The 14,502-nt window shown below is 37.2% G+C and overlaps 1 protein-coding gene and 1 long non-coding RNA gene across 9 annotated transcripts in view; one reads left to right on the top strand and one right to left on the bottom strand.

Annotated features, from left to right (window-relative positions):
* LOC127501638 (uncharacterized) overlaps positions 1–14,502 on the top strand; it is a 145,681-nt gene that overhangs the window by 47,966 nt on the left and 83,213 nt on the right. Inside the window, exon 2 of one of the 2 annotated variants that reach the window (XR_007926654.1) lies at positions 2,866–3,051. This is a non-coding gene — a long non-coding RNA (uncharacterized LOC127501638). The remainder of the gene's footprint in view (positions 1–2,865; positions 3,052–14,502) is intronic. The other variant, XR_007926655.1, reaches the window with a different exon arrangement.
* Positions 1–14,502, bottom strand: part of LOC127501606 (nuclear factor 7, brain-like) — a 99,334-nt gene that overhangs the window by 51,906 nt on the left and 32,926 nt on the right. For 2 of the 7 annotated variants that reach the window (XM_051873675.1, XM_051873673.1), the window contains exons 4-7: positions 2,566–2,661; positions 1,675–1,773; positions 1,528–1,609; positions 387–432 (exon numbers count right to left, since the gene is read on the bottom strand). In XM_051873675.1, the coding sequence (XP_051729635.1) occupies positions 387–432; positions 1,528–1,609; positions 1,675–1,773; positions 2,566–2,661 (323 nt within the window). Of the gene's footprint in view, positions 1–339; positions 433–1,011; positions 1,393–1,527; positions 1,610–1,674; positions 1,774–2,565; positions 2,662–2,752; positions 3,325–3,542; positions 3,636–4,379; positions 5,218–5,314; positions 5,414–9,984; positions 10,719–10,869; positions 10,906–14,502 lie in introns of those variants that run through there. The other 5 variants (XM_051873677.1, XM_051873672.1, XM_051873676.1 and 2 more) reach the window with 5 other exon arrangements.

The raw sequence follows: 14,502 nt of genomic DNA, 5'->3' as shown, positions 1-14,502 counted from the left end.
AAAGCTGCTTTGAAACGATATGTATTATGAAAAGCACTATACAAATAAATGCGAATTGAATTGAATTGAAAATTATGATGATGAAGATGATGATGATTTTATTACACAGATGAGTTAAAGCAGATAGAGAAGGAAAAGAATCAACAAGTTTAAAAAGAATCCCATGATTCACCTCATGAAGTTGGTTGAACATAAAGAGCAACTTTGAAGAAATAAAATATGAATTCTCAAATATATAAGAGATCATGTACAAGCTGGTACTGTACATTTTAAATATCACCATATGAGAGTTAATGTCATTCATGCGCTAATTAATTATTTTCTGGGTTATTGACTTACATGGAGGACAAGAGTCAATACTCTTTCTCCTGGTTTGTCTTGCTTTTGTTGATGTTGGTGAAGATTCTGCCATTGTTTTTTCCCTCTTCAAGCCTTTTCAAGAAATAATAAAAAATATATATATATATTGTATTTCACAAATATTATGACCAATGACCACAATCACTCCTAAAACAGTAATTGACTCAAACTTGCTGAACAATCTGAACTATGACCTGCTGTTTAGATCAGAAACAACAAGTACAAAGTAGGTTATATACTTACCTATGAATGAATATATATCTCCACAAAATAAACATAAATATTGTGTGACCAAGTGTAGTTTGTATGACTAAGTAGTTTTAATCTTGTTTAATATGTGATTTTCAGCTGTAGTTTAGCAGGTTTGTGTTCAGTCTGTCTGCAGCTCATTTTACTTCCTGTTTCTTTAGTCTTTCTGTCGTGTAACAAAATGACAGAAACACCAAACTTTGCTTTACAACCAATCAAATGACATACTTTAATACAATTCTGATATCATTTCAGTGCAGTAAACAACTAAAGTACTTGAGTATTTGACATGCTGAAACATGATTCAGATCAACTCATTCCAGTTCAACATAAACCTACTAAACCGGATCACTTCCAATAGAAACCTGTTCAGCTCAATCTCTCTTATATTTCTATCATTACCTGTGAGTATCAGATGTGTCCACAAGACTCTCTGAACGACTCAAATATTCTGTTGTTTAAAGAGGTTGATCGTTTCAGGCGTCCATATTGTTGTTGATCAAGTTACTTTCACTTTCTCTGAATCTGAACTACAGTGATGTCAGAGCTCCTCCTGTATTTACACATTTACATTTGTCTCTGTATTCAGTGTGTTGAGTTCATGTGTGTCTGTTTGTGTTGGGCCTGATGTTTCTATTAGATTAATCTCAGTGTTTGTATATATAGCCTATACAAGTGGACCAAAGAAAAAATATTTGTATGAATTTCTAAACGTCTTTTGTGATCCACAGAAGAAAGTCACTCGGGTTTGTGAGGAACCTGACAGAAAGAGGCGCCCAGGAAAACTGTGACCATACTGAGAAAAGCAAATGTATGTGGTGACAGAAAAGAGAGGAGGGGATGACTGGATCATCCCCTCCTCTCTTTTCTTTCACCACATACGTTTGCTTTTGTATGTAGAAGAACCATTGGATGAACCTGGAAATGAAAGAGTGCTGCAACAGAACCTTCTATATCCTTGTCCATACCTGGTCGATAAGCGGGGACAGCTGATGTTCGTCTGGAAAGAAAAGGATGTCAGAGGGACAGATCAAAACAGGAAACACAACCATGACGGATACTCACCATGACAGAACAGACAGTTCCAGCGACGAGGAGTTTGACTTGTGGGTTCAACACAGAGAACAGGAACAGATCTGGATCCACCTGCAGCAGAATTCCACCCTAGAAGAGAGGAGAGAAACAGGAAACCTGAAAACAAACCTGACCTCGAAGAAATCATTGATGAATCTGTAAACCGACTGGATCTGGAGGAGCACCCAGAGGAGTCTGATGAAGAGGTGCTGGGAGATCTTCAAGAGGAGCAGGAGCTGGAGGAAGGATCCATAAAGCCGAGCATGAAGAAGGTGACTTGGCATCAGAACCTGTGAGGAGAACTTCTGGCAGAAACAGGCGATCTAGGAATCACGTATGACACCCTGGTGAGCCACACTTCAACCAGTGAACTGGAGTGTTTGTGGTGGAAACACTGATGTGGAGACCTGCTGTGCATCCATCACTGAATCTGTGTCCTTCATACTGAGGAAGAGTAGTAACCCAGCTAGAAATTTTACGTTCCCAGAACATTCTCAGAACGTCCCCACTGGTGTTAAGGACGTTGCCTAATGTGGAGTTCTTTTAAGGTTTGGGGGACGTTATTTGGCGGACCTTCAGGGAACATTCAGGACGTTCTCTGAACATTTAGGAAACCATATTTTATTTGGAAATGTTCTCAGAACATCCCTGCTGCCCTTGTCAAAATATTGAATTGAAAATTAGAGCTAAATTGACTAACAAAAGTGGCTGTTCAAACAAAAACTAAAGAAGCACAGGCTCTACTCTCCAGCACAATGGTAACCTCACAAAACTCAACAGAAACAGAACATTAAAGATGCAATGACTGCTGTTTATATACATTCGTAATCTATGTCGAATCTATGTTCAGAACTTCATATAATTACATTATTTTAAACTGACTTTTCTGACTTCTGCTGAGTGTTTGACGTCTTGAATCTTCTTGATTCTGTCCTGGATCATCTGCTGCACGTCTTTCTGTGTCTTCATCAGTTGAGTCTATAGACACAGAACAACACAATATATTTTCATAACTGATTCATTTATATTAAAGAGCATGTGAAAAATCAGTTTTGTCAGTAACTTCTACCTTCTTCTCTTCACTCTCCTCTTCTAAAGAAACAGTGTTGTGGTTCTTGTGAAGTCCTTCAGTACAGAACAGACACACACATGTCTGATCATCTCTACAGAACAGCTCCAGAGGTCTCTCATGTTTCTGACATATATAGTCCTCCAGATTCCTCACAGGATTGATCAGTTTGTGTTTCTTTAAACCTGCCACTTTCAAATGAGGCTCCAGGTGAGTTTCACAGTAAGAGCTCTGACACCCCAGACACGACTTCAGGGCTTTCAGCTTTCTTTCCTCACAGACGTCACACAGAACTTCAGGTTTTTTTAGAACTTCAGGTCTTTTCTCAGGACTTTTCTTTTTATAGTGATCTACGAGCTCTCGGAGTGTGGTATTAATCTTGAGATCAGGTCTGATCTTGAATGTTTCTTTACAGTATGGACAGTTGCAGGTCTGGCTGTTGTTCCAGCACTTATTCAGACAGGTCTTGCAGAAGTTGTGTCCACATGGAGTGCTGACTGGATCAGTGAACACGTCCAGACATATCGAGCACTGAAGCTCCTCAGTCAGTGGACCGCTGGAGGATGACATATCTGGACAGAGAAAATGTAGAGCAAGTTTGAAGAAATCAAATATGAATTTTCAAATATATATGAGTTCATGTACAAGCTGGTCATTACTGCAAAATGAACCCAGACGAGCTGATCAGTACCCTAATGTGAAGTAGTACTGTACATTTTAAATATCACCATATGAGAATAGTTAAAGTCATTCATGCACTAATTCATTCTTTTCTGGGTTATTGACTTACATGGAGGAACATTGTCATTACTCTTTCTCCTGGTTTGTCTTGCTTTTGTTGATGTTGGTGAAGATTCTTCCATTGTTCTTTCCCTCTTCGAGCCTTTTCAAGAAATTAAAAAAAAACAAACATTGTATTTCACAGTATAAATTATGACCAATAGACTGATCTAAGCCCATTTGCTCCTTGTAAAACTGTATTTGTTTCACACACAGTATTTGGTCACTCAGGTTTAAATGAAATCTTGCCTCAAAAGTCAGATTTGGGGTTACTTCATATTCTCTCATGACCATTTAATAAATATTTATACTAAAGTGTTAAAATCTCATGATAGTGAGAGAAACACAATCACTCCTCATACAGTGAATGACTCAAACTCACTGAACGATCTGAACTATGACCTGCTGTTTAGATCACAGCAAGCAGGTCATGTACTTAACTACGAATAAATATATATCTTCTCAGAATAAACATAAATATTGTGTGACCAACTGTAGTTTGTATGTAAGTATAGTTTTAATGAATATAAATGTAATTTTCAGCTGCAGTTCAGCAGGTTTGTGTTCAGTCTGTCTGCAGCTCATTTTACTTCCTGTTTCTTTAGTCTTTATATAATGTGACAAAATGACAGAAACACCAAACTTTGCTTTACAACCAATCAAATGACAAACTTTTAATACAATTCTGATATCATTTCAGTGCAGTAAACAACTAAAGTAGTTGAGTATTTGACATGCTGAAACCTGATTCAGTTCAACTCATTCCAGTTCAACATAAACCTACTAAACCAGATCACTTCCATCAGAAACCTGTTCAGCTCAATCTCTCTTATATTTCTATCATTACCTGTGAGTATCAGATGTGTCCACAAGACTCTCTGAACGGCTCAATAAATATTCTGTTGTTTAAAGAGGTTGATCGTTTCAGGCGTCCATATTGTTGTTGATCAAGTTACTTTCACTTTCTCTGAATCTGAACTACAGTGATGTCAGAGCTCCTCCTGTATTCACACATTTACATTTGTCTCTGTATTCAGTGTGTTGAGTTCATGTGTGTCTGTTTGTGTTGGGCCTGATGTTTCTATCAGATTAATCTCAGTGTTTGTATATATAGCCTATACAAGTCGACCAAAGAAGAAATATTTGTATGAATTTCTAAATGTCTTTTGTGATCCACAGAAGAAAGTCACATGATGAGTAAATGATGACAGAATGCTGCTCTTCCTTTCAAACATCTTCAGTCTTTTCAAACATAATTGAGGTTGAATCCCTGTGTTTGTCAGAATGATTCCTCTGTTGATCTGTTGAGAGAAAATAGTTTGACATGCTTGAACTGTTAGTATGTAGAAGCTCAAACTAATGTAATGACCTCAGAGAATTGTTATTTAATTTGTTTCATGTCTTTGTTTATTGTAGGTAATTTGCACAAATAATATCATGTAAAGGAGATAATCATAGACTGTAATAAAGGAAGGTGTGGAGATCTGTCTTGGAGCAGGTGATCATGTGTTGGTGAGGAACCTGTCAGAAAGAGGCGGCCCAGGAAAACTGTGAGTGTACTGGGAAAAATGTACGTGGTGAAAGAAAGGAGAGGAGGGGATGATCCAGTGTATGTAGTAGAACCATTGGATGAACCTGGAAATGAAAGAGTGCTGCAACAGAACCTTCTATATCCTTGTCCATACCTGGTGGATAAGCAGGGGCAACCGATGTTTGTCTGGAAAGAAAAGGATGTCAGAGGGACAGATCAAAACAGGAAACACAACCATGACGGATACTCACCATGACAGAACAGACAGTTCCAGCGACGAGGAGTTTGACTTGTGGGTTCAACGCAGAGAACAGGAACAGATCTGGATCCACCTGCAGCAGAATTCCACCCTAGAAGAGAGGAGAGAAACAGGAAACCTGAAAACGAACCTGACCTCGAAGAAATCATTGATGAATCTGTAAACCGACTGGATCTGGAGGAGCACCCAGAGGAGTCTGATGAAGAGGTGCTGGGAGATCTTCAAGAGGAGCAGGAGCTGGAGGAAGGATCCGTAAAGCCGAGCATGAAGAAGGTGACTTGGCATCAGAACCTGTGAGGAGAACTTCTGGCAGAAACAGGCGATCTAGGAATCACGTATGACACCCTGGTGAGCCACACTTCAACCAGTGAACTGGAGTGTTTGTGGTGGAAACACTGATGTGGAGACCTGCTGTGCATCCATCACTGAATCTGTGTCCTTCATACTGAGGAAGAGTAGTAACCCAGCTAGAAATTTTACGTTCCCAGAACATTCTCAGAACGTCCCCACTGGTGTTAAGGACGTTGCCTAATGTGGAGTTCTTTTAAGGTTTGGGGGACGTTATTTGGCGGACCTTCAGGGAACATTCAGGATGTTCTCTGAACATTTAGGGAACCATATTTTATTTGGAAATGTTCTCAGAACGTCCCTGATGCCCTTGTCAAAATATTGAATTGAAAATTAGAGCTAAATTGACTAACAAAAGAGGCTGTTCAAACAAAAACAAATTTTTCTTAAATGTCTTGTGGGAAAAAAAAGACTCTTTACAGATATTTCCTGGATTAATGTTATGAAACCTTTTCTGTAAAACGCAAATCTCTTGCAGTAAATCATTAGCTGACAACAGCACATGCACGAACTAATGTAACTACTGTATCACTGCATCAACAACTACACAATTACTGCAGCCTTTAAATAAAGCGACATGCAGCAGAACATCAGTGTTTCTGGATCATCATGACTGAAGCACAGGCTCTACTCTCCAGCACAATGGTAACCTCACAAAACTCAGATAACAGAAACAGAACATTAAACACTAACAGATCTCTCTAGATCTCAGCATCTTCACTTATTACAAACCACTGACTTTATTTCTTTCATTCAAAACATCTTAATGAGGTGTTGATGTTTTATTAAAATGTATAAGTCACCATTACTGAGGTAAGTGCTTGCTTTAGTTGGGCTCCTGACCCTTGATGTTTTAACTTTAATTTTTCTCCAATTGTTGTAAGCACATTTGTTACAAAAAAAAAATTATGAGAAAAAAAATCTGATCAAATAGGTTTGGCTGCTCGTTTAAAAATCATACAGTAGCCTTATTCAGTGATCTCTAAATATTGTATTTCTTTCATGTTGTTGTAATCCTATGATAATGTATAAAATCCTGCCCTACTTTGATATTTGTTAAAGTTTTTATCATTGTGCAGAAATTATTAAAACAGGATCATGTAGACACACACAGATATCAAGATTCTGCGTATGAACCTCAACAATGGTGACAAAATTTTCAGATCAACAGATTAACTCTGAACATCACAAAACAAGCTAAGTTGTAGCAGAACAGCGGGTAGTCCTGTTTATTTTCATTTAACAAACATCATAATGGAGGCGTGTTAATAATGAGCGCAGCATATAAAAGGGGGAAAATAGCGCACCTAGGAGGCGTTGTTCCTGATATCCTGCGCGAAAGGTAAACGTGATGATGTGTGAGACAACGAGTGACGCGTGGTTCCGGCCTGCTGTTTTTGGACACGCTCCAGTGAGTTTGGAAGAAGAAATGATTGATTTGTACTTGCATGTAGAAGCTTCATGCAATCCCAGTTTATGCGTGTTGGCACAGCTGATACGGAGATATCCAATGGATTCCGGTCGATTAGACGCCTCGTCGTTCTCTAAGCACTCATCGTTAAACCTGAAATTTGCTCAAACCTGGTCAGTGACTCCCCGCTTGCTCTACACACACACACACACACACACACACACACACACACACACACACACACACACACACACACACACACACTCTCTCTCTCTTTCGCGTGCAATCAAATGCGCGCACATTAATTCATGCATCCATTTTTAACAATGAAAGCGTTTTTTTGTTTTTGTTAAATGCTCATTACGTTTTGTTTAATGATTTAATTTTCTTTTCTTTACATGTGGGAAAAAATGCAGATTTGGGCACGCGGATGTGGAAAGAAACACACTGTTATCTGGTGACACATTTTGGAACTTTTATTGAACTGCCATATGATTTGTGAGTGACTGAAAAAAAAACAAAAAAAAAAAAAACCTCTACTTGCTTGAACCGTTTATCAGGACAGTCACCAATTATTCGATTCTGAGTTGACATCGCATTCAAGCTGTTTTCTCTCTACCGGACTCATATGATCGTTGTTGCTTCATTCTATGCAAATTTGTTACTCTGTTGATGTGAATTATATATATATATATCCTTTCCTTTTTATAATTAAATGAAATGAACTTGAGAATTTGAGTTTTGGTTATTGTAACTGGTGGTTTTAGAGCTATCTGGGGAAATATTTAAAATTTGACAGTTTTTACTGTCTGGCGCCCGAACAAAAAATACTTTTGAGGTTAAAAGTGTACAGCTGGGTGTCGCCACCGTTACAAAAAAGATTTTTGTTTATTGTCACCATTGTTGAGGTTCATACGCTGATTCATGATGTCTGTGTGAGTCTAAAAGACACTGCTAAAAACTCTCTCTGTATAATTAAAAAAAAAAAAAAAAAAACAAACTAACCATTAATTAATGCAAAACTAACAGTTAATACACTCAGAGTTTAGACTCAGGAGAGGATTAGGACACTCCATAATGATTGAATCACCATCATTAAATAACCAAATTCATCTGATCAGAAATTTTCTTGTAATTTTTGCTGTAACAAGCGTGTTTTAGAAACACAGTTAAAGAAGCCAGAGAAAATCTAAAGTTAAAATATCAAGAATCAAGAGCCCATCTAAAGCAAACGCTCACCTCCATAACGGTGACTTCAAACTTTATTATTTTCTATAAAACGTGGACAGTGACCTTGCGCAACGTTGCCTAAAAGTTCTCTAAAGGTGACGAAGATTCCGAACCTTTAAAGAACATCGGGGACATTCCTAAAACATCCTCTTTTGGTAATGAAAGTGCTGCAGTTCAAGGTTCCTTATATGAGTTTAGGGGGACATTCCAATTTGGTTCATTTTATGGTCACATAAGAACGTTACAAAGAGGATATTTGGGAAGTTAACAGAACGTCCTATAGTAATAGTCCCCTAAACATTCCCAGAACGTCCTGAATGTTCCCTGAAGGTCCACCAAATAACCCAACCCTTAAAAGAACTCCACATCGTGACCGTCTCTGAACGTACTGGGAACGTTACTAGAAAACGTCCTTAACACCAGTGGGGACGTTCTGAGAATGTTCTGGGAACGAAAAATTTCTAGCGGGGTAACCTGGTAACATTCCCAGAATGTTCAGAGACGGTCACGATGTGGAGTTCTTTTAAGGGTTGGGGGACGTTATTTGGTGGATCTTCAGGGAACATTCAGGACGTTCTGGGAATGTTTAGGGGACTATTACTATAGGACATTCTGTTAACTTCCCAAATGTCCTCTTTGTAACATTCTCGCGCGACCATAAAATAAAATAGAATGTCCCCCTAAACTCATATCGGGAACGTTATTAAATGACCAACAGAGGACCGTGTGGGAACTTTCTGTTAATGTCCCAAATGTCCTCTTTGTAACGTTCTTTTTTGACCATAAAATAACCAAAATGGAAGGTCCCCCTAAAGTCATATAAGGAACCTTATACTGCAGCACTTTCATTACCAAAAGAGGACGTTTTAGGAACGTCCCGAATGTTCTGTAAAGGTTCGGAATCTTCGTCACCTTTAGAGAACTTTTAGGGAATGTTGTGCAAGGTCCTGAGAACGTCGCCTTCTATGTGGGTATCTATCTATCTATATATCTATCTATAGATAGATTATAAAAATTAGAAATATTAGAATGGAAGCTTAAATGAGTCTCAATCATTTAGAAATAGTACATAGAATGGCAGCTAATGGAGTCTGATGAGCCTCTCTAACTGTCAAAATTTGAATTTTGTCAGTTGGAGTTTGAACAGTCTTTGCTCATCTGAACATTCTGTCAATGAAAGTCTATGGGATTTTTCCAAGATTTGATCAGCATTTTTAGGAAAACTTTTAGTCGGATCAGACTGAAAAGATGGAGTACACTAACTCAGAACATTCTGAAGGTCTAGTCCGAGTTTGGTGGTTGTAGCTTGAACAGTCTAGGAGGAGCAGCATTTAGAAATTTTAGTCTAAGAAGAATAATAATAAGCTTAAGTAGTAGATCAGTAAGTTGTTTTTTTCAAGCTAATTTAATGAATGCCGGGCCTGGATTTAGTCCAAATTTTCTAAATAGACTGGATCACTTTATGATGAACAGATTCAGCTTTAATTCACATATAAACATTGATCAGTGAACATAAACAGAAGCTCAACCGTACTTGTTTTTGACTCTTGAGAACAATTTCCTCATTTGTTCTTGTGGAAGCTCAAACGTGCTGAGAAACACTGTTACTAGTTTCATTTTTATGTTAAGATTTTACAGTTTCACTTTGTCAAGTAGAGATGGGAGAAAACATATTTATGGAAAAAAAAAATCATTTATTGAACAAGCATTGTATTTTTACATTAAAAATATGTAATTATAGCTCAGATTTTAAAAACTGAAAAACAAAACATGTAAAAATAGCAGCACATACATAATGTTTTCAGATTTAATTATTAAGATCATTGCTTTCATCTCCTATTTCATATTGAGGTGTAAATTCATTTATTGTATTTGACAGGTGTGATGATCAGTGGAGTTGAGTTTTTACCTCCATCATTAAGGTCTGGGCTAAAATATGGATAGAGTTTGTCAGTGAAAGACTGACCAGTGAAAGAGTAGATATGAGAGCTGGACTCCACATCATAAAAGGAGACCAGACCCTCCTCATAATCCACAAACACACCGACCCGCTGCGGCTTCACTCTCAGACACAGAGAGACAGGAGGATCATCACAGGCACCATATTCATTCTCATTCCTCAGAGCCACAGTCCAGAATCCATCACTGGGTCTCAGTGTGATCTTTCCCTTCCTGTTAATGGATTCTCTGACCACTCCTAAATCCCATTTAGTCTTTCCCTTCACCTGCACCTCAAAATAAAATCTCCCTGAGGAGAATCCCTCCTTTCCCAGGACACAGGGACATGTATCAAATCTCTCTGGTTTGTTTGGGAGTTTCTGTCTAATGTCTCCACATCTCACTTGTTTTCCATCATCAGACAGGATGAGAGCAGGATGAGCTGTATCAGGATCCAGAGTCACATCCACTGAGAAAACAGAGAATATGAATCACAACTTTTTACAGATATTTTGTGATGATGTTTTTAATATTTAATCAGTGTTTAATCATCCTGTAGGTCAGTAATGAAGCTGTGAGTATATGAATGTAATCTAGTGTAGTTCAGACACACACTGTACCTTCATACTGCTGCATCCTCTTCAGATCTGTAGAGACTAATGACAATAAAACATCATCAGATCTTTGACATGTTTTATGTGTGGAATTATAGACAAGATTTAAGATTATATTTAAAGAATTGAGCACAATATCATGTTTTATCTGATCAATGTATATGTCTCTGCTGATATTTAGAGAATCAAACAGAAACCCCTATTGCTTTGAGTTTGAGCTCTTAATATTTCTCTTTTTTACAAACAGATATAACTTTGCAAATGTTTGGTGAAATATTTTATGCAAGTTATTTTTGTGTCTAATGTTATTCATTTCAGTTTTGGAGTGGATTAGTGTTGTGGTTATTCAGCAAATACAAATATATAAACATTAAACTTAAATAAACTTCAAATTAAAGTCCAGCTCTCCAAAGCTGTTTGAGCAACAGGTCTGAAATTCTCCTCTAAAGAAGAACGAATGTGCATCTCAAACCCTCGATTTCTATCAGTTTGATTTTTGATTTTTTTTCTAAAACACATTCACAAAACTTAGGTGAGACAGCTAAAAAAAAAACCCAACAGAATATTACAGAAAATTAATGTTTCTTTCTGTAGTTTCTCATCTAAATGTGTTTGCAGATGAACTAAAGTCTCATGGTTGTAGTTTCAGGAATGAAGCTTCTAATTTATATTAAATTATAGTACATGAATTTACTGCATGTTTTCTGAAATTAGAGCTGAAAATGAGCTGCTCTCTTCAAGAAGAACTGTGAGCTGATGATAATGAGACACAAACACATGATCACAAACTTCTCTTATTTCATCTTGACCGACTCATTCTTCATCAGTGTTGGGGAAACACATTACAAGTAACATGAGTTACGTAATCAGATTAATTTTTTTCGAAGAACTAGTATAGTAACACATTACCAAATTTACAACAAAATATTTAATAGTTACTTTTTCAGATCAGCAACAAGTCACTTTGTGTTCCCGTGTTTTGACTGACAGCTCTCCTGTCCTCATGTTGAGAGAAATCAGGAGTAAGGTCAGAGGTGTTGTGTGTGTGAACATGATGATTATTGTAGTTCTAGAAATGTGAGCATCATTTACTCATCTCACTAGCCCAAAAACAGATTCAGTATTCCTCAAAATGAATAAAAACAGTGAAATGCAAACTCAGAATATTACACAAACCTGCATGAATTTAATATGTTAAATAAGTGAGGTATTTAATCTCACAGAGCCCTGGCTCTGCTGCAAACCCAGTGCTTCACCTGTCATTACTATTTATTGTTTTGTCTTGCTTGCAGTTGTTGTTATGTTGTTTTTTATTGCTTTTTTAAATATTATTGCTTTTAACTATGAATACTCGCTGGTTTGTGGCTTGGTTGCCGGTATGCCTGACCATGTTTGTGATCGCGGCCGGCTCGGGAGCGAGCGTGGTGACTGGCGTCCTCAGCTACACGCGGGAGGAACTTTTATTACTCTTATCCTGGTCTCGTTTCTGCAATTCATGAGTGGATTTACCAGAAGATTGCTACGTACTGGTGAGGAATTCGAGGATAAATGAACAAAGGTGCTTCCCTAAGAAACGAGGATCGAGAGGAAGGGTCCGCCAAAAGCTTAAAAGAAGAAGTTTTAAACCTCCTCTACCGGAAATCACCTTATCAAATGTACGTTCCCTGAGGAATAAAACGGATGAATTGGTAGCTAAAATTAACTATGACAGAGACTTTAGGCAAAGTCATCTGTTATGTTTTACAGAGACATACAGGACATTGCATTAAATGGCTATACAATGATTAGAGCCGACAATGTTGAATCTCGTAAGTCTGTGGGAGGAGGTTTGTGCTTTTTTATACACAACAAAGGGGCAACACATTTTCGGATTAATGAACAAGTATGTACTACAGACTATGAACTCCTGTCAGTGTCTCTTAGACCTTTTTATTTACCCCTGGAATTTGGACAGATTATTGTCATTTTAACATATGTTACGGGCCCGAATAACAAGGAAGCCGCAAACAAAATAACAGACAGTTATAATGACGCCTTGACTCGCTCATCTGATCAACCAATTTTAATTCTTGGAGATATGAACTTATGTGATCTATCAAGCTATTTGCCTACCCTCCATCAGTATGTGGACTGCCCCACTCGATCAACACACATGTTGGACAAATGTTTTGGCAACATAGATGGATATAAGGCTGTGTGTCATCCTCCTTTGGGAGGTCAGATCATAATTGGCCGATTGTTTCAGCTCGTTTTAAATTGTAAGATGTTTCCAAACTCATGGAAAGAAACAAAGATTGTCCCAGTACCTAAAATATCTAATGCCAATCAGTTAAAAGATTTTAGCCGATAGCTCTAACATCCATGTTAGGTAAATGTATGGAACGAGTATTAACAAGGCACATTTGCAACAGTGTGGTTAAAGAGTTGGACCCCCTTCAATTTGCCTATAGGGGAAAGAGGGGCACCGATGATGCTATAATCTTATGTGATTTTGTAGCTGAACATATTCAGCATACTACTAATTATTTATAGATTTTAGTTCAGCTTTTAATTCGATCCAGATTGATATTCTTTTGCAAAGATGAATTAATTTAGGAGTGAATGGTGATCTTATTTGGTGGATTAAAGACTTTCTTTTAAATTGTCCTCAAAGAGCAGTCGTTAATGATATGGTGTCAAAGACAATCATTGTAAATACAGGAGTTCCACAAGGAACTATTTTATCAGCCTTACTTTTTTCATTGTATACAAATTAATTTAAGATCCAGGATTCATATTTTAATTTATATAAATAAGCAGACGATATGGCACTTGTTGGCCGGTTGAGTAAAGCTGGAACAGAAGGAGATACGCTCTATTATAGTTACATAAATTTGCTTCAAAACTGGTGTAAATTGAGTTCACTTGAGATAAATATTAGGAATTGATTATTAGTAGGAATAAAGTAGATTTTATTAAAGAGTTAGAACCTTTGATACTTGGTGGAAATCAAATAGAGATGGTTGGAAGTTTTAAATATTTAGGAACATTTAATGACAGTATATTGACATTTGCTGGAAATGTTGAGTATGTTTTTAAAAAAGCAATGCAGAGATTATATCTTCTTAGGAGGTTACAACATTTTGGTGTGAGTCAACATATTTTAGAGATGGTTTATAAGAATCTTGTCGAGAGTGTTATATGTTTTAATATTACTATGTGGTATGGATTATTGCCAGTTAAAGAAAAGCAAAAACTGTGTTGAGTAGTTAAAATTGCTAGTGCAATTGTAGGACAACCACAAAGACAACTGAATTAAATTTATCAATGAAAGAGTCAAACAAAAAGCACAGGTTATTATTGAAGATTGTTCTCATCCCTTGAATATTAAATTTCAACTTTTACCATCAAAAAGACGTTTTAGGCAAACTCAAGCAAGGAATAAGGTGTATCAAATGTCATTTGTGCCAACTGCCATTAGAATGTTAAATACTGGGATCTGAGTGCGAGGGGTGATTGTGTTACTTGTTGTCTTTTATGTGATTTGTGTGATGATATTGAATCTGTTTATTGTGGTGAAGCCAAAGACAAATTTCCACTTGTGGAAAAAAGTGACTAACTAACTTTACCTTCAATGATCCATTTCAACCATACTAATAA

Source organism: Ctenopharyngodon idella, chromosome 19 (assembly GCF_019924925.1).
Source record: "Ctenopharyngodon idella isolate HZGC_01 chromosome 19, HZGC01, whole genome shotgun sequence".
In the NCBI taxonomy this organism is placed as follows: Eukaryota; Metazoa; Chordata; class Actinopteri; order Cypriniformes; family Xenocyprididae; genus Ctenopharyngodon; species Ctenopharyngodon idella.
Note: the sequence above shows the minus strand (reverse complement) of the source record. Positions and strands in the feature narration are given on the sequence as shown.